The 27,493-nt window shown below is 43.3% G+C and overlaps 2 protein-coding genes across 6 annotated transcripts in view; both read left to right on the top strand.

The window, feature by feature from the left end:
• The window catches only part of STXBP5L (syntaxin binding protein 5L), a 1,891,501-nt gene that overhangs the window by 1,013,136 nt on the left and 850,872 nt on the right, over positions 1 to 27,493 (top strand). The window lies entirely within an intron of this gene.
• Positions 4,973 to 25,549, top strand: LOC147699021 (uncharacterized). The gene is made up of 3 exons (XM_086933601.1): positions 4,973 to 5,093; positions 5,259 to 9,264; positions 25,370 to 25,549. Exons 2-3 carry the CDS (start codon positions 7,111 to 7,113, stop codon positions 25,547 to 25,549), a joined length of 2,334 nt encoding a protein of 777 aa, XP_086789727.1. The 5' UTR covers positions 4,973 to 5,093; positions 5,259 to 7,110.

Genomic DNA, 27,493 nt, shown 5'->3' with positions numbered 1-27,493 from the left:
GGCAAGATGTAAACCCCTTTTAGGATTTATATTAAATACAATATATTTTACGCTGTGTAGGCAAAACATATACAAGAACCCCTGCTGTCTCATCTAGTATGCCCCAGTTTGCTAACTACAACTTCTGAAATTCAGTGTTTTTTTAAAACTTTTAATTCACAACCTTAACAGTACTTAACCATGTTTCTTTTAAGTGACTTTTTGTGGTTTTAAAAAAATATATACATTAGGGTATTATTTCCAAATGTATTTATACCTTCACTGAAAACTTGTTATTTATAGGCCCACATGCATCAAGCTCTTTTTCATTCGCAAACGGTGCGATTCCTTAAAATCGGCCGTTTGCGAATGCAAAAGTGCTTTTTGGGATGCATGAAGCAATTTTAGAATTCGTAACATGTTTGCAAATTCTAAAATTGCGGGTGCTTTTAAGAAGTCGCAGATGTGCGATTTCTTAAAAGCAATGCATCATTATTTTAAAAAGTGAAAATTCGCAAATAGGGTGCCAAATTTACTGAGTGGTTGAACCACTCGGTAAATTTGGAAAAAGTGTTTAAAATGTTGAAAATGCTTTTTTTTCAACATTCATGTTACGGACACACATGTCCTTAGGACATGTGTGTGTGCAACATGATGCGAAAAATACATTTCAGGGGTGCATGGGGGGGTCCTTTGGACCCCCCCCTGCACCCATGAAATTTTCTAAGTGCCACTCGCAATTTGCATTGACTCCTATGGGCCTTTTGGCCCATAGGAATCAATGGGAATTGCGATAATTAACTTAAGAATTCAGTATTTCTTTGGGATTCGGTAAAAATTGCGATTTTTACCGAATCACAAAGAAATACCGAAAAAAATGATGCATAGCATTTTGCACTTCTTAATTTGCGATTCCTTATTTTTCGCAAATTAAGAAATGCAAAATGACACAATGATGCATGTGGGCCTTAGTTTTCAGAATTTCTATTTCTTTCATTATATTCAGAGAGATTGGCCACAGGTCCTTCGCTTCTGATTGACACTGCACCCAATCAATCTTTATTTGTTTAGTTAATAAAAACTCATACAAATATTTTTAGGACCTTAAAAGGCAGAAGTACAGTACATTGTTTCCTATTTAACAGAAAAAATATAAATTCTATTTCAAGCCTTGAGTACATTTATCCAGTTATGGATAGTGGCTAGGTCCCTTGTTTATATGGCGATATAAAGTGAAAGCGTGGTGATACTTCGGATGGCTTGTGAATCTGGCTACGTTGACCAACACGTGGAAAAATGGTATAGGGATCTCTAATTTTTTAACCTTTTCAAACCCATATTGAAACATTTTTAAATACTAACTTGAATTTACACCAAACCAAGCAGAAGCACTTCTTTGAGTGAACTTCTACTTTCATACCAAGTTTGGTGTAGTTCCATTCAGTATTTATTTGTTTAATGGGGAGCAAAAATCCCTAAGGGGATTAAATGGAATATATCCTGTTTTGTGGCACTCAGCACCCTCAGATGGACCTGCAAGAAACATGCCATGTCGTGTTTATATTGTATTAACTTTTTGTGGAAAGTAAGATGCAGATTTGTTGACGTTATTTAGAAATCAAAAAATGCGTTTTCAAAGGAAACTCTGACCCAAGCATAACTAAAGTAATATAATAGATGCAGTCGTATAATATTATTGAACACAGAACAGGTCTCTGGTAATACCATAAACGCAATGCATGTATCACTAAGGTCCTGGGAATCATTACAAGGCCACAGGTTGATCTCTGGCCAAACTTAAAGAAACGGTGAAAGCCCTACTATCTTCTTGTTACAACTTGCAATCTTTAATAGCAAAAAGGTAATGTACCTAAGAACAAGATTGGAAACCAGCATCTTTGTCTCAGGTTGAAACGAGGCATCCACACTACCCTTCACAGATATTATCACCCCACCCCATTCATTCTTCCCTGATACTCCATGCACCAGAGAAGGTGAAGGCGATGCAGACCACACAAGTCTCACAACTCAACCTCACCAAACTGGAGCTGGAGTGGGTCGCAGAAGAAATTATTTATTTGCCATCCCCTAATAAACTCTGCAACCATCACTGGACTCTTGACCACCTCACAACAGGCAGAAAATCAAGCACGAATAATGGATAGCTGTGCCAGCTGCAACAGGACCCAAGCAAACCCTAATGGTTAGAGAGGCCTTATTTTACTCTGCCTCATCCACTCACCGGGAAGTGACCTGCTCCTTACAAAACCCGCAAATGGCCAAACATTGTTTTATAAGAAAAAGAAAAACAAGCGACAATAAGCCCTGGCCCAGTTATGGCTCAAGGTCTGTCTGTGGAAAATAGGCTATGATTAGGGATACATTAATGGATGGTTGAAGTTGTAATCAATCATGTGTTTGTTGAGCGCAACTACTCACCAGCAAGGGTCTCAAGGTGCTCGGGAGGAGGCGAGGTGCAGGTTCCAGTTCATCAAGAAGGGGGTCTGTCGAAGAGCCAAGTTTTGAGTTTGGGGTAGATGGGAGTGATGTTATCTGTCTGAGGAGGAGCAGTAGGGCGTTCCAAGCTTTGGCCACGAGGGAAGAGAAGGAGCAGCCTCCTAATCTGGTATTTCTGGCGCGAGGGACCACGGCATAGGAGAGCTGGGCTGATCGTAGGGTCCTTTGGATGTGTGGAATTTGAGTCGGCTGTTCAGGTATGCTGGTCCGGTGTTGTGGAGGGCTTTGTTTGCGTGGGTGAGAATCTTGAAGGTGATTCTAATGTCGATGGGGAGCCAGTGGAGTGTGCGTAGGGGCTGGGAGATATGGCAGTGCCTGGGCAGGTTGAGGATTAATCTTGCGGCATTCTGGATATTTTGTAGCTTGTGGTGAGGTTTTTGTTTATCCTGGCATACAGTGCGTTGCCGTAGTTGATTCTGCTGGTGAGGAGGTTGTGATTGACGGTCTATCTGTGCTCGAGGGGGATCCATTTGAAGTCTTACGTAGGAGGTGGAGGGTATGAAAGCAGGAGGATGCGACGGAGTTGATCTGGCGGTCCATTTGGAGCTCGGAGTCCAGGATGATTCCAAGGGTGCGTGTGTGGTCTGTGGGGGTGAGTGGGCTTCCGAAGGCAGGTGGCCACCAGTTGTGGTTCCAGCCATCGGGGTGTAGGCCCATGATGAGTACTTCTGTTTTGTCAGTGTTGAGTTGTAGGCAGCTGCTTTTCATCCATTTGGCGACAGCTTCCATGCCTTTTTGAAATTTGTGTTTGGTTGCGTTGGGTTCGGTATATAGGGAGAGGATGAGTTGGGTTATAATACCTTGTGAGTTTAAAAAATCTCGATAAACTTCATTGAAATATATTTTCTTTATTTAGTCATTTAAACTCACCCATAGATAAAGCATCATAAAGCAATGATGGCCAATTCATGTTTTGTGACTTTTAATGTTACAGTTAGTAACCTCAACGGTTTATCACATATCCAAAATTTCTGAAAATGCATTGATTCTCATTCACAAAAGATTATCTGCCGGTTGAACTCATAGCGCTGAAATGTTGTATTTGGTCATACATTCTTTGTTAGCTTACCCCCAAATTTGATTTGAACATGCAATGGGTTTATCATGCTCTTTGTCAGTTGGGGAAGTTACTTACATCCAGAAACAGAGAATTTAGGACCCAACTCAACATTTCAGTACTAGGAGTTCAACCGCCCGGAGCTAATTTGAACATGAGAATCAATGCATTACTAGACTTTTTGATCCTTTAAACTTATCTGAGAAAACGTTGGCTTATAATGAGAATTTCACGGGCTTCTGAAAGCAACTAATTGTAATAATAAAACTTGTGAAGCACAGTTGGCCTACATTGCTTTATGTCCTTCATCTACATATGAGTTTTTCATTCACATGCATAAAGAACATTTACTTCATTTTAAACTATTTGGATCCTTTGATCACTCATTACTTTATAACTTTCTACCTGGTGTTCGGACAAAATATCAAGGTGTAAATATCGAGATACACCAATATATGAAAATAATATCGTAATACAAATAGATCCTGATGTAATAATATCTTCATCAAGTATATAGTATTTTGGGTAAATAATATTCTCCAGTATTACATCTTTCATAGATTCACATGCTTGTATCTTCCCCGTCGTCATGGTGGGAGTCTCACGGTAACAGAATGACCAAGCAGTATCATAGAGAAGAAAAACTGCATAGACAATCCCCATAGGGGCTGTATTATTTGGTAACCAGACCATTTCTTTGTTTTGGTCCAAAAGCCAGCCAATCAGCATTGCTGCCCTGCCCTCACACTCCCCAGCAGCAGCTTCCTGCCTCAGATTTCCAACCGCCTTCGTGTGAGAAAGGAGTCTCCCTGAGCTCTGCTCAGTTTTCTTCTGTTCCTGTGTGAACTTTTGACCCTTTGGAATCTTGTTTCCTGTCTTCTAAATTGAGGTATTGTGTGTACTTATTTTACTTATGATGGCTGAAAGCTCTAAAAAGAGGCTGTTCAGGCCATGCAGATCCTGTGGGAAGGCCAGACTTTTCTCTGAGGACCCACATGAGGACTGCCTTTACTGCCTCTACCCTAAACACCTGGTGAAGGACTGTAAACTCTGTAGAAAGTTTTGTGACAAAACTAAACGAGACAGAGAGGCTAGATTACTGTTATGGCTTCAGAAGAAGAAGGCCACATCAGGCTCAGATTCTGAGGAGGAATCTTCCCACTCCACTCCCAAGAAAAGAAAGGCCTCTGTTTCTGTGGAGAAAGTGGAGTCTAAAAGGAGTAAATCTAAGGAAAAATCGACATCATCTCTTCCTCTTACTCCTGTGGAGAAGCAGTCAAGTCTTAAAGGATCTGGATCTGCACCTTCTACCAGTTCAATGGCTTCTGCTTCTAAGCCTGTGGTGAAAACTTCAGTTCCATCGACTACAGCTTCGTCGACGATAGGCTCTAAGGCTGCGTCGACGACCATGGCGTCTACGACTACGACATCGACGAGTAAGATTTCTCTGTCAGCGAAAAGACCGTCGACGACGACGATGACGACTCCGTCGACGACAGGTTCGATGTTGAGGATGTCGACGGGGGTCCCGTCGACGCAGGTCCCGTCGACGATAGTTCCGCCGACGAAGGTCCCGTCGACGAAGGTCCCGTCGACGAAGGTCCCATCGACGAAGGTCCCGTCGACGATAGTTCCGTCGACGAAGGTCCCGTCGACGAAGGTCCCGTCGACGAAGGTCCCGTCGACGAAGGTTCCGTCGACGAAGGTTCCGTCGACGATGGTCTCGTCGACGATGGTCCCGTCGACGATGGTCCCGTCGACGGTGGTTCCGTCGACGATGGTTCCGTCGACGAAAATCTTGCTTTCATCGGCTAAAGCGTACAGTTCTCCTCAGTCGAAGATCATGATCTCCATCCGCTCTTTTCAGTCGACGAGAGGTTCGGCTACCATCAGTAAATCCGCAGAGTTCACCTCATGGACAAAGATTTCTCCTTTGCCACCATCATCGTTGCTAGAGCAGGATTCAGATGGAGAGGAGTCCTCAGGTGCCGCCTACAGTCCCTCTCAGCTTCGGATAAAAAGCCAAGACACCGATGAGGAGGAAAGTTATTCCTTCAGGGACAGACCACAATCTTCCAGATATGAATCATTCCAGGAATCTGGTGATTATGATGATGAGGAGGAGCAGCACATGGACTCACGGGAGGAGGAACGTCAAGAGACGGTTTCTATACCCATCACCCTTGTGTCTGATCTTAGATTGATGCTAAACGACTACTATCGTCGTTTCCCAGAGGCGAATTCCTCGCAACCAGCTACGCAGACGCCTCCCCCGCAGACACCTAAAAAAGCACCTGCTTCTCAAGATCAAGGGGTTAAATCTCCGCAGGTGGTTACTATAAGGGACGACCTAACGGACTCCGATGAAGATGAAGAGCCCGAAGACGGAGAACTGGTTCATGATGCCTCGGGGAAGGAATGGGACGAATATGTCCTCCCATCGGCTGCATCACCTGAACCACTCAAATCTACCTCCCCTCCTCAAGACATCGGAGGCTTCCATGATATCATGGAAAGGGCGGCCAAGAGATTCAGTCTGGATGTGGAAGTGCAAGAGACGGATTGTTTCTTGTACGATTTCAAGGATGATAACAAAAGGTCACTTCGCTCAATTCCTATTATCCCCCATATCTGGGAGGAGGGCCTAAAAATTCTGAAAACACCGGCATCTATAGCGGTTTCAGTTCCACGAATTGAAAAGAAATACAGAGCTCCAGAATCCACGGCAGCCTGCCTCATTGGACATCCCAGGCCGGAATCAGTTGTGACGCAGGCGGCACAAAGAAATTCAAAAAACCCGGTGGCTACTTCACTAGTGCCACCAGACAAGGAAGGAAGGAGAATGGATGGGGCAGGTAAGAGGTTTGCAGTCATGGCAGCCTCTACCATTAAAGCGGCAAATGCTATGGCACTGCTTGGCCGTTACAACAGACAGATATGGTCCGATCTGGCACCCATACTCTCGGCGCTTCCGGAGGACCGAAAGGAAGAAGCGGCAGCCCTTCTCAAAGAAGGAGCAAAATCGGCTGCCGAATCTATCGACATCGCAATGGATGTCTCGTCTATGGCCTTCGGGCAAATGGCTGGGGCGGTTTCGCTCCGCAGGCAAGGCTGGCTCAAAGCGACTTCTTTTCGTCCAGAGGTGCAGGCGAAGATTGTCGATATGCCCTTTGACGGTGAAAATTTGTTTGGGAAGCATATTGATGAGGCATTGCAGGGCATAAAGTCGGACACGGACACAGCTAGAGCGCTGGGATCCCTTCAGCAGGGAAAGTTTCAGTCCTTTCGAAGGAGGGGTGCAAAAGGTCAATTTAATCAAAGACCCTCTTTTCAATCCAACCGATATCAACCGTACAATCAGAAGGGATATCGTCAGTTTAACACAAACAACCAGTTCAGGTCCTCTAACTCCTCTTACCAACAACAGTCCAGAGGTAAACCTAACGCCAGGGGGAAAAATCAGCAGTCTAATAGACGGCAATGATTTTTGGCAGGCGCTCCCCACACAAAAGATCCCGGACAACGACCACTATCTGTCTCAATACTACACCAACTGGATGTCCATAACATCGGACAAATGGGTTCTGGATGTCATAAGCAGGGGCCACACACTGGAATTTGTGGAGATACCACCGGACCACCCCCCAGTGCTCAGGCTCAACCAGCATCGCAAGGAAATGCAGAAGGAAGTTCTCTCGCTTCTGCAAAAGGGAGCCATAGAGGAAGTGCCACAACATCTCAGAGGGAGAGGCTTCTATTCGCATTTCTTCCTCATCAAAAAGAAACAGACCCGGAAATGGAGACAGGTATTGGACCTGAGGGATCTCAACCAATACATAAAAAAGATACCCTTCAGAATGTTGTCGCTGCAAGAGATCTTACTCATGTTGAAGGACAAGGACTACATGGCGTCCTTGGATCTCATGGATGCGTACTTCCATATTCCCATTCATCGGAAGCACAGGAAGTATTTGAGGTTTGTTGTGGAGAGTCGCCACTTCCAGTTCAAAGTCCTGCCATTCGGACTCAAATCAGCCCCGAGGGTATTCACCAAATGCATGGCCCCGGTGGCGGCCCACTTAAGACTGCAAGGGCATTACATTTACCCATATCTGGACGACTGGTTGGTGACAGGTCCATCTTTCAGGGACGCAGCAGAAGCTCTGCAGAGCTGCATCCGGTTGTTTCAGCGATTAGGTCTGAGGACCAACTTAGAGAAATCCTCGCTGACTCCAGCCCAAGGCATCCAGTTCCTGGGGGCATGGATATGCACCAGAGCAGGGAAAGCCTACCCTTCCGAAGATCAGGGGGTTAACAGCTTCCCTTCAAGCAAAAAAGTCCACTTCCGTGAGGATTTACAAGTCCATGTTGGGGATGATGTCATCCTGCATCCCACTGGTACCAAACTGTCGTCTTCGAATGAGACCTTTGCAGGAACAGCTGGACGAACAGTGGGTGCAGGCCAGTGGAACCTTCGAGGATCGCATTGCCATCACGAACCGTATGAAGGTGGCCATGTCATGGTGGAAGATCCTAAAGAACCTGGACCAGGGCTTGAGCTTCATTCCTCGAGATCACGACTTTGTGATGACGACGGACGCTTCACTGAAAGGATGGGGCGCGCATCTTCAAGAGCTGGAAATTCAGGGCCTTTGGTCAGATTGGGAAGCTCAGCTTCACATAAACATGTTGGAGCTCAAGGCGGTGTTCCTAGGGCTTCAAGCATTCCTTCCCAGAATACGCCAATCGTCAGTACTTATCCAAACGGACAGCACCACGACCATGTTTTACCTGCTGAAACAGGGCGGAACGAGATCCAAACAGCTGTCGACATTGGCGCAAAGGATCTGGAAATGGCTCATCACCAATGGAATTTCGATCCAAGTTCAGCACATACAGGGAGTCCTCAACACTCGGGCGGACGCCCTGAGCCGCACTCCCAATGCAACGCACGAGTGGGAACTACACGACACTCAGATTCGCATGTTGTTTCAAAGGTGGGGCACTCCCACATTAGATTTGTTCGCGACACGAAACAATTCAAAGTGCGCTCAATTTGCGTCCAGGTACCGTCAACAGGGCTCCAAGGGAAATGCATTCCTCATGGACTGGACAGGAAGGTTTGCATACGCGTTCCCTCCGTTCCCTTTGATACCGCGCATCCTGCGCAAGATGAGACTGGAACCGTGCCGGATTATAATGATAGCACCAGCCTGGCCAAGACAGGCGTGGTTTTCAGACCTCCTTCAATTGTCGAGGGGCGACAAGATCCAACTCCCGACATTTCAAGACCTCATCTCCATGAAGGAAGGGCAGATTCTGCATCCGGACCTGCAATCTCTAAAATTGTCAGCATGGAACCTCATGAGCGGGAATTTCAAAATCTAGATATTCCACAAGAATGCAGGCATATTCTCTCACAAGCTAGAGCTGTATCGACGAACAAAACATATGCAGCAAAATGGACTCGTTTCTGCCACTGGTGCAACAGACAAAACTTGCATCCGTTTGAGGTACAACCTGAAGGTATTCTGCCTTACCTGCTTTCACTATCTAAGTCAGGTCTGTCGCATGCTTCGGTCAAAGTGCACTTAGCAGCAATATCACGATTCCGGCGGAAGCCAAATGAACCATCTCTCTGGTCATCCAGAGTAGTAAAGGAATTTATCAAGGGACTTTTTAGAGTTTTCCCACCCATCCAACGCCCACCTGTACCGTGGCACCTCAATACAGTCCTATCGCAGCTTATGAGGCCACCTTTTGAGCCCATACACAAGACAGACTTACAGTTCTTGTCATGGAAAACAGCCCTCCTTCTCGCCTTAACATCAGCAAGGAGGGTTAGTGAAATCCAGGCCTTTTCAGAGGAGGAACCCTTCTTACAATTTCGTCAGGACAGGGTTATATTAAGAACGAATCCTACCTTTATTCCCAAGGTGGCGACGTCTTTTCACCTCAACGAACCCATTATTTTACCTACTTTCTTCAGCAAGCCTTCCTCGGAAGCAGAAAGAGCCTTACACTCTCTAGACATTTCTAGATGCCTAAAGTTCTACATTGAAAGGACAAAAACGTTCCGCAAGTCCAAGCAACTATTCATTGCATTTGAAGGACAGAGAAAAGGTCTTCCATTGTCGAGACTGAGTATTGCTAGATGGATATCCTCAGCTACCCTGAAATGTCACGAAAAAGCGGGGAAGCCGCTATGTTCTAAAGCGCATGCACATTCAACGAGGAAGATGGCAACCTCGATGGCCTTGTTCGCAGGAGTGGCGCTGCCAGACATCTGCAGAGCAGCAACGTGGAAGAGTGTGCATTCATTTACAAGACACTACTGTCTAGACACTGCGTGGAAGGAGGACACGGCAGTGGGACAGGCTGTTCTGAAGCGTCTATTTCAGTAAGGTATGGTCTACTGACATATTATTTTTCTATACAGTGCTTTGATTTATACTTATACATGCATTCATAGTATTACTGATGGTTTCATAGCTACTGTTATATCATTGCTTTGCAGCAGAGCTTCCTTCTGAGTTCTGTCCTGGAAACGCTACAAGTCTGGTGAGCACTGCTTACTACTCTGATACAAGCATGTGAATCTATGAAAGATGTAATACTGGAGAAGGAATTAGTTACTTACCTGTACACTATAGTTCTCCAGTATTATCTTTCATAGATTCACATGCGCCCGCCCGCCTCCCCGTTTCTCAGGCAGATCTTGTTTCTCGGTATTTATCCTTGTCTCCCACTCGGGGACGGAAATCTGAGGCAGGAAGCTGCTGCTGGGGAGTGTGAGGGCAGGGCAGCAATGCTGATTGGCTGGCTTTTGGACCAAAACAAAGAAATGGTCTGGTTACCAAATAATACAGCCCCTATGGGGATTGTCTATGCAGTTTTTCTTCTCTATGATACTGCTTGGTCATTCTGTTACCGTGAGACTCCCACCATGACGACGGGGAAGATACAAGCATGTGAATCTATGAAAGATAATACTGGAGAACTATAGTGTACAGGTAAGTAACTAATTCCTTATTTTGAAGAATATCATTGTTTTTAATATCATTTTCAATATTATAGCTGTAAAAATGTTTTTTCTAATTATTTTAATATGTTCAGTTCATATATTAATTTTATATTACTATTCTTTCATTGTTATTTTAAGTGATTTGGGATTTTTTATTTAATTGTCTGTATTAATTTATAGGGTGGGAAGTTAATGAAGCAAAAACGAATTATTAATTAATTAATCATTTTTAATTAGTTGTGTGATTGATAAATTATAAATTATAAATTATGTGATACTGATTTATTTTATTTATATTTTAGATGCATGGTGCTAGGTTTGATGGGGAAGGGGATGGGAAGTTGTTTATTTAATAATTAACACTTTTTATTAATATTTATTTAATTGATTATTAATTATGTACATTGTGTAATAATTATATATTTCAGTTATGTTTTTAGGTGCAGGCCGCTAGGGCTGTACTGGTGGGAAAGTTCATTAAGTAATAAAAGATTAACAAACAATTATTAATTGTTAAATTGATCATCAATTATGTAAATTGTGCTATGCTTATTTATTTGGGTTACATTTTCGTTGTAGGATGGATGCCGGATTTGTAGGAGTATAGGCTGGGAAGTTAATTAAGTAATTATAAATTAGCATTTAATTAGTTATTAATTCAATGTATTTTAAATATGTAAGTTATGTAGTAGTTATATTTTAAGTACAGACTGCATGGTTTGTAGTAGTACAAGGTGGGAAGTTAATGGATAACCATTATTTAATAATTGATAAACTTTTTTTAATAGTAATTATGTAAATTGATTAATTGTTTTCAGCTTTTGGCTTTTTAAATAGAGATATCTATATTTTATGTCAATAATTTGTTTATTAAGTTTATTATGTTTTCTACATTGACGAGGTTACTCATATATGGACCGTGTTTAAGGTGAGTATTTTCCCTACTCTTGCTTAGATTGCAGTAAGAATAGTAACATTTATGTCTTCGCAGTTCAACACTTTCCCTACTGTTGTACTGTTTGGAGTGGGAATAGTACATTTTATCCCTCCAAAGTCCAACACTTTCCTTACTGTTGCAGAGACTGAAGTGGAAATAGTAAATTTTACCCCTCCAAAGTCTAACACTTTCCCTATTGTTGCGCTGACTAGAGTGGGAATAGTAAATTTTGCCCATAATGTCCAATTCCATCTTACGTAGGTCCTGACTCCATCTTGGTCCTTGGAGGCCGCCATCTTTCTCAACTTAGACAATTGAGCCATGTTAGAACCCGGAGCATTTTGCCCGGAGTCACGACTAGACTCTCACGGGACAGTACCGCTAACAAACAAAAGCTCTTCTCGGCGTCAGGGAGCTACCATGTTGTGTGGCACCTGGTAGCGTCGGTCCCTTTCTTCACGGGAAAGCGATGCGGGAGGTTCCAGATTGCAGATGCAGACAGGGGGTGGCTTTGGTCCTTACCGGAGAGGAGGTAACGTTAGGGCAGTGCCGGCACCACAGGTCGCTGCTGATGTCTTTGAGTCAATGAGTGCTCGATCACTCTTGGCGATGATCGGCTCCGTCCAGATGACGGTCTCGGAGCCGGCTGCAGAGTTCCTCTGTAGCGCTGGAAACAGCAATTCCAGCTTTGCTCAAACTAAAGAGGTGAAGTTGTTGGTATCCCTGCGTCTTTGGACTGGAGGCTAGGTCCTTTGCACAAGAGATACCACCACAGGCCAACCCACTACAGCTCCCTGGCAGAGGCGCAGTACAACTCCTGCGGTCTCCGGGTGCTCTTCCTCTGCAGAGGGTCGTCTTGTTCGTTCCCAAAGTGATCCTACAAATCTGGAGTCCGGACCCCAGTATTTATACTCATAAAGCCTTTGACCTCTAACGGCAGAGGGTCCTTTGCCTGGTCAGAACCGGTTCCAGGTGCATTCTACCAGTGTGTGCCTTCTTCCTTTGTCGAGGCAGGCCAGGGTCTTCAGACTCACTACAGGGAGTGGAACCGAAGTTGTGGGGTATGGCTCAGCTCTATTCAGACCCAGGTACCTACTGCTCCCCACCACTCTCAGGACGATCAGCCTAGTGCCGTTGCGCCCTACCTCCTGGAGTCCCCCCATCCCTGTCACTTGCAAACCCAGACACCCAATACACACATTAGCAGAAGCAGACTGGATGGTCAGGCAAGAAAATACTGTCTTTCTAAAAGGGGTATTTTCAAACACAAATTAACTTTCCTAAAAGATGTGTCTTATCATACTGAGTTCAGACATACTAAACTCGATTCTCTACCTGGTTCTTTGGGCCAGTTAGGATTATAGGTTGCTGTAGTCGAAACTGCCCAGTCTGGCCTATGGGAAACAGATAGGCCTTCTGTAGGGGTGACTGACATGTTGCAGAGGGAAGGTTCACAGACTGGCGAGTGGTTGCACTCGCCAAGTTACACAGCGCCACAGGATGTGTACGGCGCTCTGCGGTGGCAGGCCCAAGTCATATTTTACGAGCTACTCCAGTGGGTGGCATAACTGGTGCTGCAAGCCCACCAGTAGCTTTAGAATTACAAGCCTCTGGCACACCTTGTGCACGATACGAGGGTCTGACTGTAAATCAAACACACCAATCATGGAATCACTAATCAACATTACTTTACTCAGGGAGCACTTGCACTGCACCCTGGACGGCAGTGGGGCATTGCCCAAAGCGTCTAAACTAGCAAACATAAAAAAACAGTGGAGGCAATCTGTCAAAAAGAGGAAGGGATTCGCACGCCAATGGTGCCAGGTCTAACAAGCTATATTTCCTGATTAGTGCAAAATCATTGCCATGTCTGCCTTACAACACAGATGTCGACAGACCTTACCTTTCTAAGAACTATTGTTAGGTTGCTTGATTAATGACATAGGTACAACTTCTAAGGTGACATTCATCTGGGTCAGATGCCTCCGCCTCATCATGTCAAGCATTACGAAGAACGCATACTGACGTATAACCAAAATAATGTTGTCTGAATTGATGTCTGTTAGCCTTTTATGTTCCTAAGGGAATGCCAGAGACGCATTCCTTGATGCACATAATCTATGTCAGATATTCCTGATCTTATGTCAGAAATTCCAAATTCTGATAAGATTTAGGATATAGGGACTGCCACTTGACCACTTGTCAGGAGATGTTATTTGCACAGATTATCGCCTGTGAATCTGCCAGAGAATTTGGTCTATTATTGCTATTTTTAAATTTATGTTAATGTTTAACTTTTTTTGTGAATTTGTTTTTGTGGTTCATCATTTTTGTATATATTTTTTATTGTCTACATTAATTGCTATAATTATTCCTATTCAATTGTTTATATTATATTTTTTATGGTTTAATGTTTATGTATGAGAAATTTTATTTTTCAGTGAAAATATACATGTATACACACATATATCTATATCTATATATATATATATATATATATATATATACTAGCAGCCCGTCCCGATGTTGTCCGGGTATGAATGGCTGCCGGCCAGTACTATATTGTTTTGTAGGATTTCGTTTTGATAGCATTTCTTATCTGTGACAGGCCTGTGAAACGCTCCAATTCACAATGCACTGCTGATGCACTTAAGAGTGCGCGTTCAGTAGTGTGTGAACTCGAGTTTCCCTACTTTATTTTTCCTTGCAATATTATATAGCGCAAACTAGACAACATGGCATGAGCACAATTTACATTACAGAAGAACACATTCATTTGTGGTAGGCACGGGGAGACAAAGCGATTTGCCGGGAATCACAGGATGTTGAGCTGATGCCGAGATTCGAAAGTACGCATCCCAGCTCTAAAGTTCGCAATTCTGGAACTTGTGGCGGGAGGTGTGTCTAAAAGTGTATGTTGGTGATGGCCATCAATGAGAGAGACATGTGCATTTTTCAGATGGGTGGTGAAAAAATATGAATATGTTGCTGGAGATGTGGGCCGCCGTGCCACCAATGTACTTACTGGGGGAGGGTAAACACCCATTATTCCGCAACTTTCTTTCCGCATACCATCACTCCGCGTACTTTCATTACGAAAGTACCATAACTCCGCAATGCCATTTTAACGCATGGCATTACATTTTATATGCTTTTACCACGTATACATTTACAACGAAATTCGTTGTAAACTCATAAATGGTAAAAGCATGTTTTTTTTTATGTTTGAATAAGGTAAGTATGGGTATAGGGGTATATGTGTTGGGGTACTGAGGTCTATGTTTTGGGGTGTTTGGGTATTTTAAGAGTTCAGATATAGTTTTGGGTTATGGGGTACAGGGGTAGTTTTAGGGTTTAGGGATAGGTATGGGTTTTGGGGTACAGGGGTATTTTAAGGGTTCAGGGCTAGGTTTGGGTTTTGGGGTATAGGGGTATTTTTAGGGTTCAGGGGTAAGTTTTCTTTTTGGTGTACAGGGGTATTTTAAGGGTTCAGGGCTAGGTTTGGGTTTTGGGGTACATGGGTATTTTTAGGGTTCAGGGCTAGGTTTGGATTTTGGGGTACAGGGGTATTTTAGACATGGGGTAGGTTTGGGTTTTGTGGTACAGGGTTATTTTTAGGGTTCAGGGCTAGGTTTGGGTTTTGGGGTACAGGGGTATTTTTAGGATTCAGTGGTAGGTTTGGGTTTTGGGGTACAGGGGTATTTTAAGGGTTCAGGGCTAGGTTTAGGTATTGGGGTACAGGGGTATTTTAGGGATATGGGGTAGGTTTGGGTTTTGGGGTACAGTGGTATTTGTAGGGTTCAGGGCTAGGCTTGGGTTTGGTGTACAGGGGTATTTTTAGGGTTCAGGGGTAGGTTTGGGTTTTGAGGTACAGGGGTATTTATAGGGTTCAAGGCTAGGTTTGGGTTTTGGGGTACATGGGTATTTTTAGGGTTTAGGGATAGGTTTGGGTTTTGGGGTACAGGGTATATTTATAGGGTTAAGATGCGTTAGTGTTTAAGGGTGATGGGGTATTTTAAAGAGTAAGGGTGGGTTATGATTATGGGGTGCAGGGGCATTTAAAGGGAGCAGGTTGGGATTAGTACACAATATAAGACTTGGCATGAAGGGCGGAACGTACCACACGCCCCCAGCGTTTGTCACACCCCCAGCACACGCCCATAGCACAACGCAGACACGTACACAAGGGACTACTTTGTTGGCACGGTTCTTTTACCTTTTAAATGTATATGGTGGGCGTCTGCATAGCCTATGACCTTCTGCTGCAACTGCCCTTTCCAACGCTGTATTGGGTGTTGTGATTGGTGCTGTGGTTCCTGAGATTACCCGCCTCAAAGGTTTGGGCTCTCTCTTTATTATATTAGTATATATATATATATATATATATACTAGCAGCCCATCCCGACGTTGTCCGGGTATGAATTGCTTCCGGCCAGTAGTATATTGTTTTGTAGGATTTCGTTTTGATAGCATTTCTTATCTGTGACAGGCCTGTGAAACGCTCCGATTCACAGTGCACTGCTGATGCACTTAAGAGTGCGCGTTCAGTAGTTTGTGAACTCGAATTTCCCTACTTTCTTTTTCCTTGCAATATTATATAGCGCGAACTCGACAACATAGCATGAGCACAATTTGTATTACAGAAGAACAGATTCATTTGTGGTAGGCACGGGGAGACAATTCGATTTGCCTGGAATCACAGGATGTTGAGCTGATGCCGAATTTCGAACGTAGCTCCCCAGCTCTGAAGTTCGCAATTCTAGAACTTGTGGCGGGAGGTGTGTCTAAAAGTGTATGTCAGTGCTGGCCATCAATGAGAGAGACCTGTGCATTTTTCAAATGGGTGGTGAAAAAATATGAGTATGTTGCTGGAGATGTGGACCGCCGTGCCACCAATGTACTTACCGGGGGAGGGATAACACCCATTATTCCGCAACTTTCTTTCCGCATAATACCATCACTCCGCATACTTTCATTTCAAAAGTACCATGACTCCACAATGCCATTATAACGCATGGCATTATATTTTATATGCTTTTACCACGCATACATTGACAACGAAATTCGTTGTAAATGCATGAATGGTAAAAGCATGTTTTTTTTTAAATGTTTGGATAAGGTAAGTATGGGTGTAGGGGTTTATGTTTTGGGGTACTGAATTATATGTTTTGGGGTGTTTGGGTATTTTAAGGGTTCAGATACAGTTTTGGGTTATGGGGTACAGGGGTAGTTTTAGGGTTTAGGGATAGGTATGGGTTTTGGGGTGCATGGGTATTTTTAGGGTTCAGTGCAAGGTTTGGGTTTTGGGGTATAGGTATTTTTAGGGTTCAGGGTTAGGTCTGGGTTTTGGGTACAGGGGCATTTTTAGGGTTCAGGGCTAGGTTTGGGTTTTGGGGTACAGGGGTATTTTTAGGGCTCAGGGCTAGGTTTGGATTTTGGGGTACAGGGGTATTTTAGGTTTCAGGGCTAGGTTTGGGTGTTGGGGTACAGGGGTATTTTTAGGGTTCAGGGCTAGGTTTGGGTTTTGGGGTACAGGGGTATTTTTAGGGTTCAGGGCTAGGTTTGGGTTTTGGGGTACAGTGGTATTTTTGGGGTTCAGGGCTAGGTTTGGGTTTTGGGGTACAGTGGTATTTTTAGGGTTCAGGGCTAGGTTTGGGTTTTGGGGTACAGTGGTATTTTTAGGGTTCAGGGCTAGGTTTGAGTTTTGGGGTACAGGTGTATTTTTAGGGTTCAGGGCTAGATTTGGGTATTGGGGCACAGGGTTATTTTTAGGGTTCAGGGGTAGGTTTGGGTTTCGAGGTACAGGGGTATTTATAGGGTTCAGGGCTAGGTTCGGGCTTTGGGGTACTGGGGTATTTTTAGGGTTTTGGGATAGGTTTTGGGTTTTTGGGTACAGGGTATATTTATAGGGTTAAGATGGGTTAGTGTTTAAGGGTGTTGGGGTATTTTAAGGAGTAAGAGTGGGTTATGATTATGGGGTGCAGGGGTATTTAAAGGGAGCAGGGTGGGATTAGCACACAATATGAGACATGGCATGAAGGGCGGAACGTACCACACGCCCCCAGCATTTGTCACTCCCCCAGCACACGCCCACAGCACAACGTAGACACGCCCACAAGGGACTACTTTGCTGGCACAGTTCTTTTACCTTTTAAATGTATATGGTGGGCGTCTGCATACCCTATGTCCTTCTGCTGCAACTGCTCTTTCCAACCCTGTATTGGGTGTTGTGATTGGTGCTGTGGTTCCTGAGATTACCCGCCTCAAATGTTTGGGCTCTCTCTTTATTATATTAGTATGGATATCTCTCTCTCTCTATATATATATATATATATATATATATATATATTACCTACTGGCGGCCGCCAGTAGGTAGTTATAGTTAGGATTATTTTGTATAGGGAATCCACAACATTCTATTGGGAATAATTTTGCTCCGGTTGAGGGATCTGCCTGAAATTTTCCTCAAATTTGCCTCGCGGCGCTCCGCTCGTTCCCTGAAAGTTTGGGGGGGATTCGTCAAGCGGGGGCCGAGATAAAAGGGGGGTCCCAAAACGTGTTTTCCCCATGTTCATTTAATAGGGCGGTTGGACTCACTTTTAGCCCGAACGGAAGAATGGATTTCCACCAAACTTTGCAAAATTGTAGGGACTGGTAGCCCGATGTGCCTTTGCTATGTCTCAAGATATGTGCTCCAGTGGATTTTGAGTAATTTAGGTTCAAAAAAATATATATATCTATAAGCGCGCCCCGGTACGCGCACCGGGGAGCGCACCAGCGGGATACGCGAGTTTGAGCGCCGAAAGCTGATTGGCTCTCGGGTGTCTGTCAACATTCCAAACAGTCCGGAGCGGCCGCCATCTTGTGTCTCGGTAGGATCGAGACACAAGAGGTGGCAAAAACAAAGGGGGAAATGACCAAAAGGGGGCAGGGTAGACCCCCCGACCCCCTAGGTTTGATGTGGGGGCCATAAAAGGGCCCTGCGGGGCAAAAAAAAATTTTTTTTCTTTCGATTAGCGCGGGGGGAGCGCCCTGTATGTGCACCGGGGAGCGTATCATAAGGAATAAAGAATGACAGATTTTTTTTAAAAAGTAGCATTTTGTTATAAATTGGAGGTAGTTCTAAAAAGAACTGTTTTTTTATTCTTTTTGTTGTTTTATATTTTTTTATTGTTTTTTGGAACATTTTATACTTTTTTTGGCTTTTATGAACAATTTTATATTTTTTTTCTGGAGCAATAAAAAATCAGGAAAAAATTAAGGTTTTTTAGGGCAATTGTGGTTGTCACCAGCACGGTTGATGAGTTTAATGCTTTGCTCACCATAGGTAATCGTTTTTCCACAAAATATACGAACGATTTTGTATTGTCCAAACTGAGTTTGTATGTTTGGGACCATCTCCCTTGTCTCTGGACCCGATGGAGTGGGTTGCTTACTTTGGGAGGTGCTGGGAGAAGATTGGGGAGGGTTTCTGGTCATTTCTTAGAACTCTGCGCAGCATAGTTGTTAGGGTGCCGGCGTTGCATGTGGTGAATCATGGTGTTATTGCCAAAAGAGTACTTTTTGTTAGGGTTCCCCCTGGAAAGTACAGTGCCACAGATTAAACAAGTAACCTTTGGCGCATTTACTTTCTTCAGGTCCTTTGGGATTGAAAAAAACTCCCAGATAGTGTGCTCCTTTGGCTTATATGGGGTTGTATCTTCAGGCAGGAACCTCCTCCTCTCCTCCTCCTCCTCCTCCTCTTCTTCATCTCCACCACTGTGGTGTTGTGGTGGTCCTTGTGGTGGTGGTGGCTGAGATGCTCCTGCTGCTGCTGCTACTGTAGACATTTTTCAGTACTAATTAGATTTCCAAACAGGTCTTCCTCAGTCAAAGGACAAAGTGAGAATAAGGAAAAAAGGTGGGGGCTTTCATCATTTGGAAAACAAAACTGTCCTGAACCAATGAAAAGTGTTATTTTCAGGTCACATGACCCAGGCTTTCAACATTTGGAAACTAAAACTGTTCTGAACCAATGAAAAGTGTTATTTTCAGGTCACATGACCCAACGCGCTTACGCTACGCGACCCGATGCGCGCCCCGACGCGCCCCAGGGCGCTTACATAGCGCGATCGTGTGCGCTCGAGTGCTTCCAGGTGCGCTTACGCCGTGCGTATCACGCGGATGCGGCTATGCGATACGTCACGATGATGTTTTCGTTCGCGGCAATAGCGCTAACGGGACGCTCACCGGTACGCGCACCGGGGCGGGCCGCAAGACTGCGCTTTCCGGTGCGCTCACTGGTACACGCACCGGGAGCGCTCCAGGGCAAAAAAAAAAACCATGAACAATATACATAAAGAAAATAGAATTACATAAATATACAATGTAGGATTCATTATAAAAAATATTACATTTCATAGCTATTGCAATTTGCTATTAAAAAACCTTTGAAATTCACTGAAAAAAACATAGGTTTGAGGCCCTATATATAGTTAGGAATTAGCATTTAAAAAACCTATGAAATTCACTGAAAAAGCCATAGGTTTCACACCAGTTATAGTTAGGAATTAGCATTTAAAAAACCTTTGAAATTCACTGAAAAAACCATAGGTTTCACACCAGTTATAGTTAGGAATTAGCATTTAAAAAACCTATTAAATTCACTGAAAAAACCATAGGTTTCACACCAGTTATAGGTAGCTGGAAATTTTACTGACATAAAACCATTGAAATTCCCACGTTATAGTTAGTTGGACTCACTATAACTTGCGCGCCTGCAATGCACTGCTGATGACGTCAAATATTACATCACTCATGACATGGTCAGTGACATCACTCATGACATCACTGATGACACCATCCAGTGAATGTGTGTCTTTCTGAAAAATAAATATTTTTATATATGTATATGTAAAGGTCGATGGAAGAATAAATGTTTAAATAAGTGTCTTAATGGATGTTTAAAAAAAAAAGAAAATTGATTGGTTAACTGGCTTATTAAGTGTATCTTAGTGAATACATATATTAGCGAGTATTGTTTAAATATTTAAATGTTTGTATCAGTGTTTCACTTTGTGTATAAGTGGCTGCATGGGTTGGTGAGTAGCTACATGTGTGTGTATATGTGTTATTAGATTTTTTTTAGTATCAGTATGAGTGTCTGTATGGTTTGGTGGGGGTGTTACTTAGCACATAGATGCATCAATGACTAACTCACTGTTTGTATGTGTTTTGAAGACAGCATATGTGCAGGACGGTATGGGTGGATGAGTGTGTATATATGTGTGTTAGTGAGTGAATGACTGTCACTTTTGTCTTTATGAGTAACTACTTATGTTTTAATCTAGTATATGTGAGTATTGATGTATATAAGTGAGTATATGTGAGAGTGAGAGATTGAAAGAGTTCCTGTTTAAATAAGTATGTGTTTCTATAAGTGATTGTTTAAGAGAGTAAGTATGTGTAAGTTTCCTTAGAAGTAATGTGCTAGTGTGTGTTTAGTTGTATATGCAAAAAAATGTGTGTGAGTAACTTTTGGATGACTGTCGGTGTGTAACGGGATGTATAGGTGTATCACTACATATGATGAGTGAGTATATGTATGAGTGACTATATAGAACTGTTGGTGAATGAGTGCAAGTGTATATAGATGGTGGAATTACTGAATTGGTTGTTCTAACTGGTACGGGTATCTCAATTTTTTTTAAAAATGTTAGTTTCTATTTTTGAATATGTGTTTCAAGGGTTACATTACACTGAAAGGAGGTCTGTCACTCTGTCACAAGGATGGTGTCATCAGTGATGTCATGAGTGATGTCACTGACCATGTCATGAGTGATGTAACATGTGACGTCATCAGCAGTGCATTGCAGGCGCGCAAGTTATAGTGAGTCCAACTAACTATAACGTGGGAATTTCAATGGTTTTATGTCAGTAAAATTTTCAGCTAACTATAACTGGTGTGAAAATGGTTTTTTCAGTGAATATATATATATATATTTAGATAAATAGATGGATAGATAGATAGATAGATAGATAGATAGATAGATAGATAGATAGATAGATATATAGATAGATAGATAGATATGTGTATACATGTATATTTTCACTGAAAAAACACAACATTACAGGAGCTTTTCAGTTAGGCTGACATTACACTCGTACAAAACCAGAGAAATTCAGCCGTTATAGTTAGCTTAACTAACTATAAGTCGTGCCCTTGCAATACACTTCCGATGACCTCACGTATTACATCACTTGTGACATGGTCAGCGCCATCATTGATTACATCACAATTGCCAAGGACACACTGCGAATACCGCATGTTTTGGCAAAGCCACCCAGGAGCCCACAATTTTGTTCACTTTCTTGTTAAATATATTTATTTTTTTTAGTTTTTGAAATTCACGACGACGTTGCAATGATGACAATCACGAGGCAAAATTAGAAAACGAAAGCAGACATTCAACGACAACCACCACATTCAAAAATGTTAACTTAAAAAACTGTGTTTGAACCCTACTTTCTATCTTCGCGATTACCCTGAGTGTCAGCACAAGCCGCAGTAGAAAAAGGCACTTTATGAACATCCATGCGCTGTGTGCAAGGCACCATGTGGTGCCTATCAAACGGTGCATGGTTGTGTGGGGGGACACCACATGTGCCACCCTGGCCACTTAGCAGTGGCCTAGGGGGTCCCAGCCTGAGGCCCCCAAAGTCCATCTTCATCTAGCTTTTCATGGTAGTAGGACCGCCATGAGAAAGCATTCTTGTCCCCCACATCATCGCTTCGACCGCCGGTATTGTAATCCTGTGATGAAACCGATGACCTGGATGTCGGGCGGACCGCCATCGACAGCCTGTTAGTGGCGGTCCACCCACCATTATAACAGGGGCCGGAGTCTCTTCAGTCCTGGCCAAGGAGTGGTGGGAGGGTTTGTTACTCTTCGAAAATGTTGTCACTTACTAGAATTTTTGAAAAAACAAGGTGCTGGCCCTACACTTTATTTATTAGAGCTCTTAAATCTGAGCAACAAATCAGTCTAATTTCCAGATTTGTTCGGTATAGTTTATTTATAGCCTTTACTTTTTCATTTGTTCAATAGAAATTAATTTGCATGAGAAAAACATTACATTTACACATTACACTTATACTTGATTCATAACATTAAACATAAAAGCAACAGTTCATTCTATGCACATTATATACACATTGCACCATTATTATGCAGCAAATATTCAATCTTTGCATTGTGTTTCATCGAATATTTAAAGGATAAAGTCGCGTTCAAAAGGAGATGGAAACAGATTTTATAAAGAAAAATATATTTGACTATGCGAATTGATCAATATTATAGTCAATCCAAAGGTTCATTTGTTCCTTTCTGCTAGAGATTAATTAGTTCCTTTTTGCCGACGCGTTTCGAACTTGTTATCTCATTCTACGGGTTCTCATCAGGGCTTTATCACTTGTTATCTGCAAGTTGTGTGCAAACAAAGAAATAGGTTGGTCTATATCCTATTAGCATCCCTGTTATATTGCACTTTGCTACTTTGTCACAAGTGGTGTACCTTTGGTATAATTTGTAGCAGGTTTCCGGGGTTCACTCTGTCTGTTTGTCTCTGTTAGAATTTCTGAAAAATGCCAATAGTCTAAATTTAGTAGTTTGCTCGAGCGTGTTGCCTGTGGCATAACGCTATCAACACTCTTAGATCCTACCTTTTGGATGTAGTCATTTCTGTCTCGATGTTAATTTGTTAATGGTGTCGATACACCTTGAATGTGCTTTTGCACTTCTGTCTCAGATTCGTGGATGCCCGCAGGGTTCCTATCCATCTGCCTAAAAAAGAATAATCTATATAACTAATGCGTTCCTGTTAAATGTTGAAGCACCCTGCCCCCAGCAGTCAATGTATACCTTTATCTCTAAGCTCAGCGTGCTTGCTCCACCTTTTCTTTGATGCGGCGTGTTCTCCGCTGTGTCCCTTACGTTCGTGTTCTAATTGCAATCCTGCCAAGATTTTAAACATGCGATTAGCTGACGGCTACTTTTCCTTCGCTTTTCTTTGACCATTATCGCATGTTTTGTTTACCTACCCGATTTCGCCCCACTCGGCGCTGCTACATTCAGTCACCGCGACTCTCCGTCAGTGCGCCATGTTAAAAAAGCACGTGGTATTTACCTTCCTCACTTGATTGATTGAATGCTGGGATATGTTGTCCCGCCGTATCGTGCTATGCTGATCAGGGAAAATCGGCAGTCGTATGGAGCATTATACACCTATGTGCGATGCATTATAGTCTAGAAATTTCAGACATGGTATTCAGACCTGTTTGGATGCAGTTGAATCGCAATATTAGATAAGCCTCCTTTCTCAATAGGACATCATCCACATCTTTAATGTATTTTGCGTGGGTCGTTGTATACAGAACCGTCCATTTAAAATCGGTTTCTGTATGGCCCCTTTCTGTGAAATGTTGGACCATTGGGGCGTCCATCACTTTATTTTTTATTCGTGACCTGTGTTGCGTGATTCGAGTATTCACCTGCTGGTTGGTTTTTCCAATATACAGTTTTTCACAACCGCAAATGATTGCATACACAACGTTCCGGGTCCTACAGTTGGAGAACCTTCATTTTTCCATCTTACGTTCTTGTGAAGAAATTCACTGCCCTCAATCGTTGTGCCTTACTAGAAAGCATTTAATTTTAAGACAGGTTTGGGTAACAGGGTTGCTCGAGATTAGAACCCATTACTGAATTTTCTACTTAGCGATATCTTACATTTATTTATTTTCACTATTGGAGGATGACAATTTTAGTCTGCTGCTGACCAACAGAGCACGGGGCACAGGCACAGGCACAGTAGTTCCCAGCGTGATGGCACTGTGTATTAAGTAGTTGAACCAGTCCTCGTAACCTGCTCGATATTCTAGACCACAGCTATAGAAATCACTTATAATAATGTGATGGTCAGTAAAAGAACACTGAGGTGGGCTGCTGACTCTAAAGTGACTGTTAATCAGTCATTTAATTTCATTCATTTTTGCTTAAAATGCTGTGTTTATTGTGGGCTTATGGAGAAAACTGCACTGGACAATTGGAGCTTAGCCAACTGTTTTGTCTAAGATCAAAGTGACATTTGTAAACTTGGTGGAAAGAAAGTCTTGCCTTGTTCTAGTTGGGTGGATCCACACTGCAGCTTCGATATCAGTGACAGGCATGTAAGATGGACAGCTAACTAAGCACTTCCTGTCAGACCGAACAGTGCGCCCAGATGCTAATACCTTTTCACAAATTACATTCAGGCAGATGTTAATGGAACTCACAGTGTACCGCGGTGCTGGTAGGAAGCAGCACGTGGGAGAACATGAAGTTGGAATGATGTCTGCATTGATGGTTGAGGCAATTGGAGAAGAGCTAGAAGAATTATTGCATTGGTGGGTTTTTCATATTTAAAAAATCCCTCCTAATCCAAAATGGACAGGCCTTTTAAGACTGCCCAACTAGGTAACAATTTATGAAACCAGCAGGATATTACCACCCTAAAAAAGGTACCTTTGACCTGCATATCAGTTGGCATTGATTAATCTGCACACTGATCTTAAACATTTATGGCGACCCACTCTCTTTCTGCTCTCTCCAGACTATTGTGTCTAACCGTGTCTAGTAGACAAACTTTGGTACTCACTGGACCTCTGGTCAATGGCTCTACTAATCAGAGTGGGAGCAAAGTTATCTCTGTAGAACAATCCACACCCATGATAGGCTGGTCCTTAGTCAGGAAAGGCTACACGGCATATCAAGATAGAAACAGGAAGCAGAAGAACATATGCGCTAAGCACATGCTGCTTCTTCCTTTTTACTTCCAGTGCCCTGACAATCACAGAGCCTGTCCAGCATCTCAGACTTGCACAGTCGAGTTCAAAGCACGGCTGGCATTAACTACGACTGGTAAAGCTGACTCTCACACATCCAGGTTTGATAAAACAGGACATTGCATTCCTATGCCCCCTGATTATCCTTGGCACTTCATACTTCATATTCTGTAAACGACACTGAGGGTTGGACAGACCTACAGACTGCAGTATTAATCAACTAGTGGAAAATGTAAAACTAAGTCTGTTTTTTCTGTGTCCACTTGGTAATGTTAAAAATGGGTGTCTCTAGTTAGCTGAGGTAGGTACCTTTGTCCAAATAGGGACCCTTGCTTCTAGTCAGGTTAAGGGGTATACCCACTTTACATAACCCCTGCTCACCCCCTTGGTAGCTTGGCATGAGCAGACAGGCTTATCCCAAAGGCAATGTGTAAAGTATTTGTACCAACACTCAGAGTAACATAGTGAAGACAACACAAAAGGACACCATACCAGTTTAGAAAAATAACATATCTTTATCTATACTTAACGAGACCAAAATGACAAAAATCCAACATACACAGTTAAAAATATGACTTTTAAAAAGTTTCAAGAACTTGTACCATAGAAAACAATGGATGTGTGACTTTTACACAAAGTACCAGTAGTTGCGTCAAAATCCACAAAGCCAAACAACCGCAGAGTAAAGAAGTGTCGAAAACAAAAGGATGTGTCAGTCCCTGAGACTTGCACGCAGAAGAAGTGATGCGTCAAATCCGGCCTGTAGGGTGAAGTGATGCGTTGATTCTTTGTGACAGTTCTGATCCGCAGGTGATGCGTCTGGAAAACTTGTTGCATAGGTGCAATGTGTGGAAATCCAAGTTGTTTCGGTAATCAATGCTGCGGCGGCGAGTGGCGCTTTCTTCAGCAGCGACCCTTCGATGCATCGATCCTTGCAGCAGCGGCAGACCCTGCGTCAGTTTTCGTAGCAGCGCGGCGATGTGTGAAAATTCTTCTCACGCCATTGACATGCGTCAGAAGAGTGATGCATCAATTTTGTAGTTCTTCAAATTCCTTCTCTCTTCCAGCTCCCAAACAGCAGCACAGTCATCTCCTGGCATGTTAGGACTCACAGCAGCAGAGTTCAGGGGAGCTGGAGGTGAAGTCTTTGTGTCCCGGAGACTTCAGAAGAGGAGGACAGCACACACAGGCCCTTGGGATCTCCTTCAAGCAGGGGAAACAGCACACAGCAAAGTCCTTCTTTCCTTGGCAGAAACAGCAACTCCAGGCCAACCCCACACAGCACACAGCAAAGGGTTAGTTCTTCTCCTCAGTCTCTCCAGCTCTTCTCCTTGACAAAGGATCCTCTTGAGTTCAAAAGATGATCTAAAAGTCTGGGGTCTGGGCCCCCATTTTTATACAGTAAATCTCTCTGTTCTCTCCTGGCCCAAGGCTCTGAGCCCAGTTCAAACCAGTTCTGAGGGGCAATAAGCAAGTGCACAACCACCTCCATTGTCAGTGTGAGCCCTGGCTCCAGACACACCACAGAGGGTGGAGCCATCATTATGGAATGCAGGCACAGCCCTATTCAGGTGCAGGTGCTACTCCTCCCACCACTCCAAATGCAGGCCAGGCCTATTCATCCTAGCGCTGACCCATCCAGACTCTCTGGAGCCACTGCGCATCCCCAGCCCCTGCAATCCAAAGCCAGTCAATACACATCCTAGAGACGGACAATGGTTGGCTAAGCAAGAAAATACCTACTTTCTAAAAGTGGTATTTTCCAACACAGAATGTAAAAATCACCCTCACTAAAAGATGTATTTTAACATTCTGAGTTCAGGCATACAAAACGTTATTTTCCTATCTGATTCCCAGGTGCAGTTATGCTTATAAGATGTTATAAGCAAACTGCCCATTCTATCCTATGGGAACAGATAGACTTACAATTGTGAAAAACGTAATTGGCAGTATTTCACTATCAGGACTTGCCACACACATCAGGGCATGTCCCACCTTTCAAATACACTGCACCATGCCCACAGGGGTTCATTGGGCCTACCTTAGGGGCGACTAACGTAAGAAAAGGGAAGGTTAGGGCCTGGCAGGTGGGTGCACTTGCTAGGTCGACATGGCAGT

Source organism: Lissotriton vulgaris, chromosome 8 (genome assembly GCF_964263255.1).
Source record: "Lissotriton vulgaris chromosome 8, aLisVul1.2, whole genome shotgun sequence".
NCBI lineage: Eukaryota > Metazoa > Chordata > Amphibia > Caudata > Salamandridae > Lissotriton > Lissotriton vulgaris.
The sequence above is the reverse complement of the archived record's forward strand: the minus strand, read 5'-3'. Positions and strand labels throughout refer to the sequence as shown.

Bases quoted from the DNA above. Each gene is read 5' to 3' on its own strand.
- LOC147699021 (XM_086933601.1), top strand. From the start codon at position 7,111: ATGTCCATAACATCGGACAAATGGGTTCTGGATGTCATAAGCAGGGGC. The intron at 9,265-25,369 runs GTACCGTGGCAC...TTTTACTTCCAG, and splicing joins CACCCATCCAACGCCCACCT to TGCCCTGACAATCACAGAGC.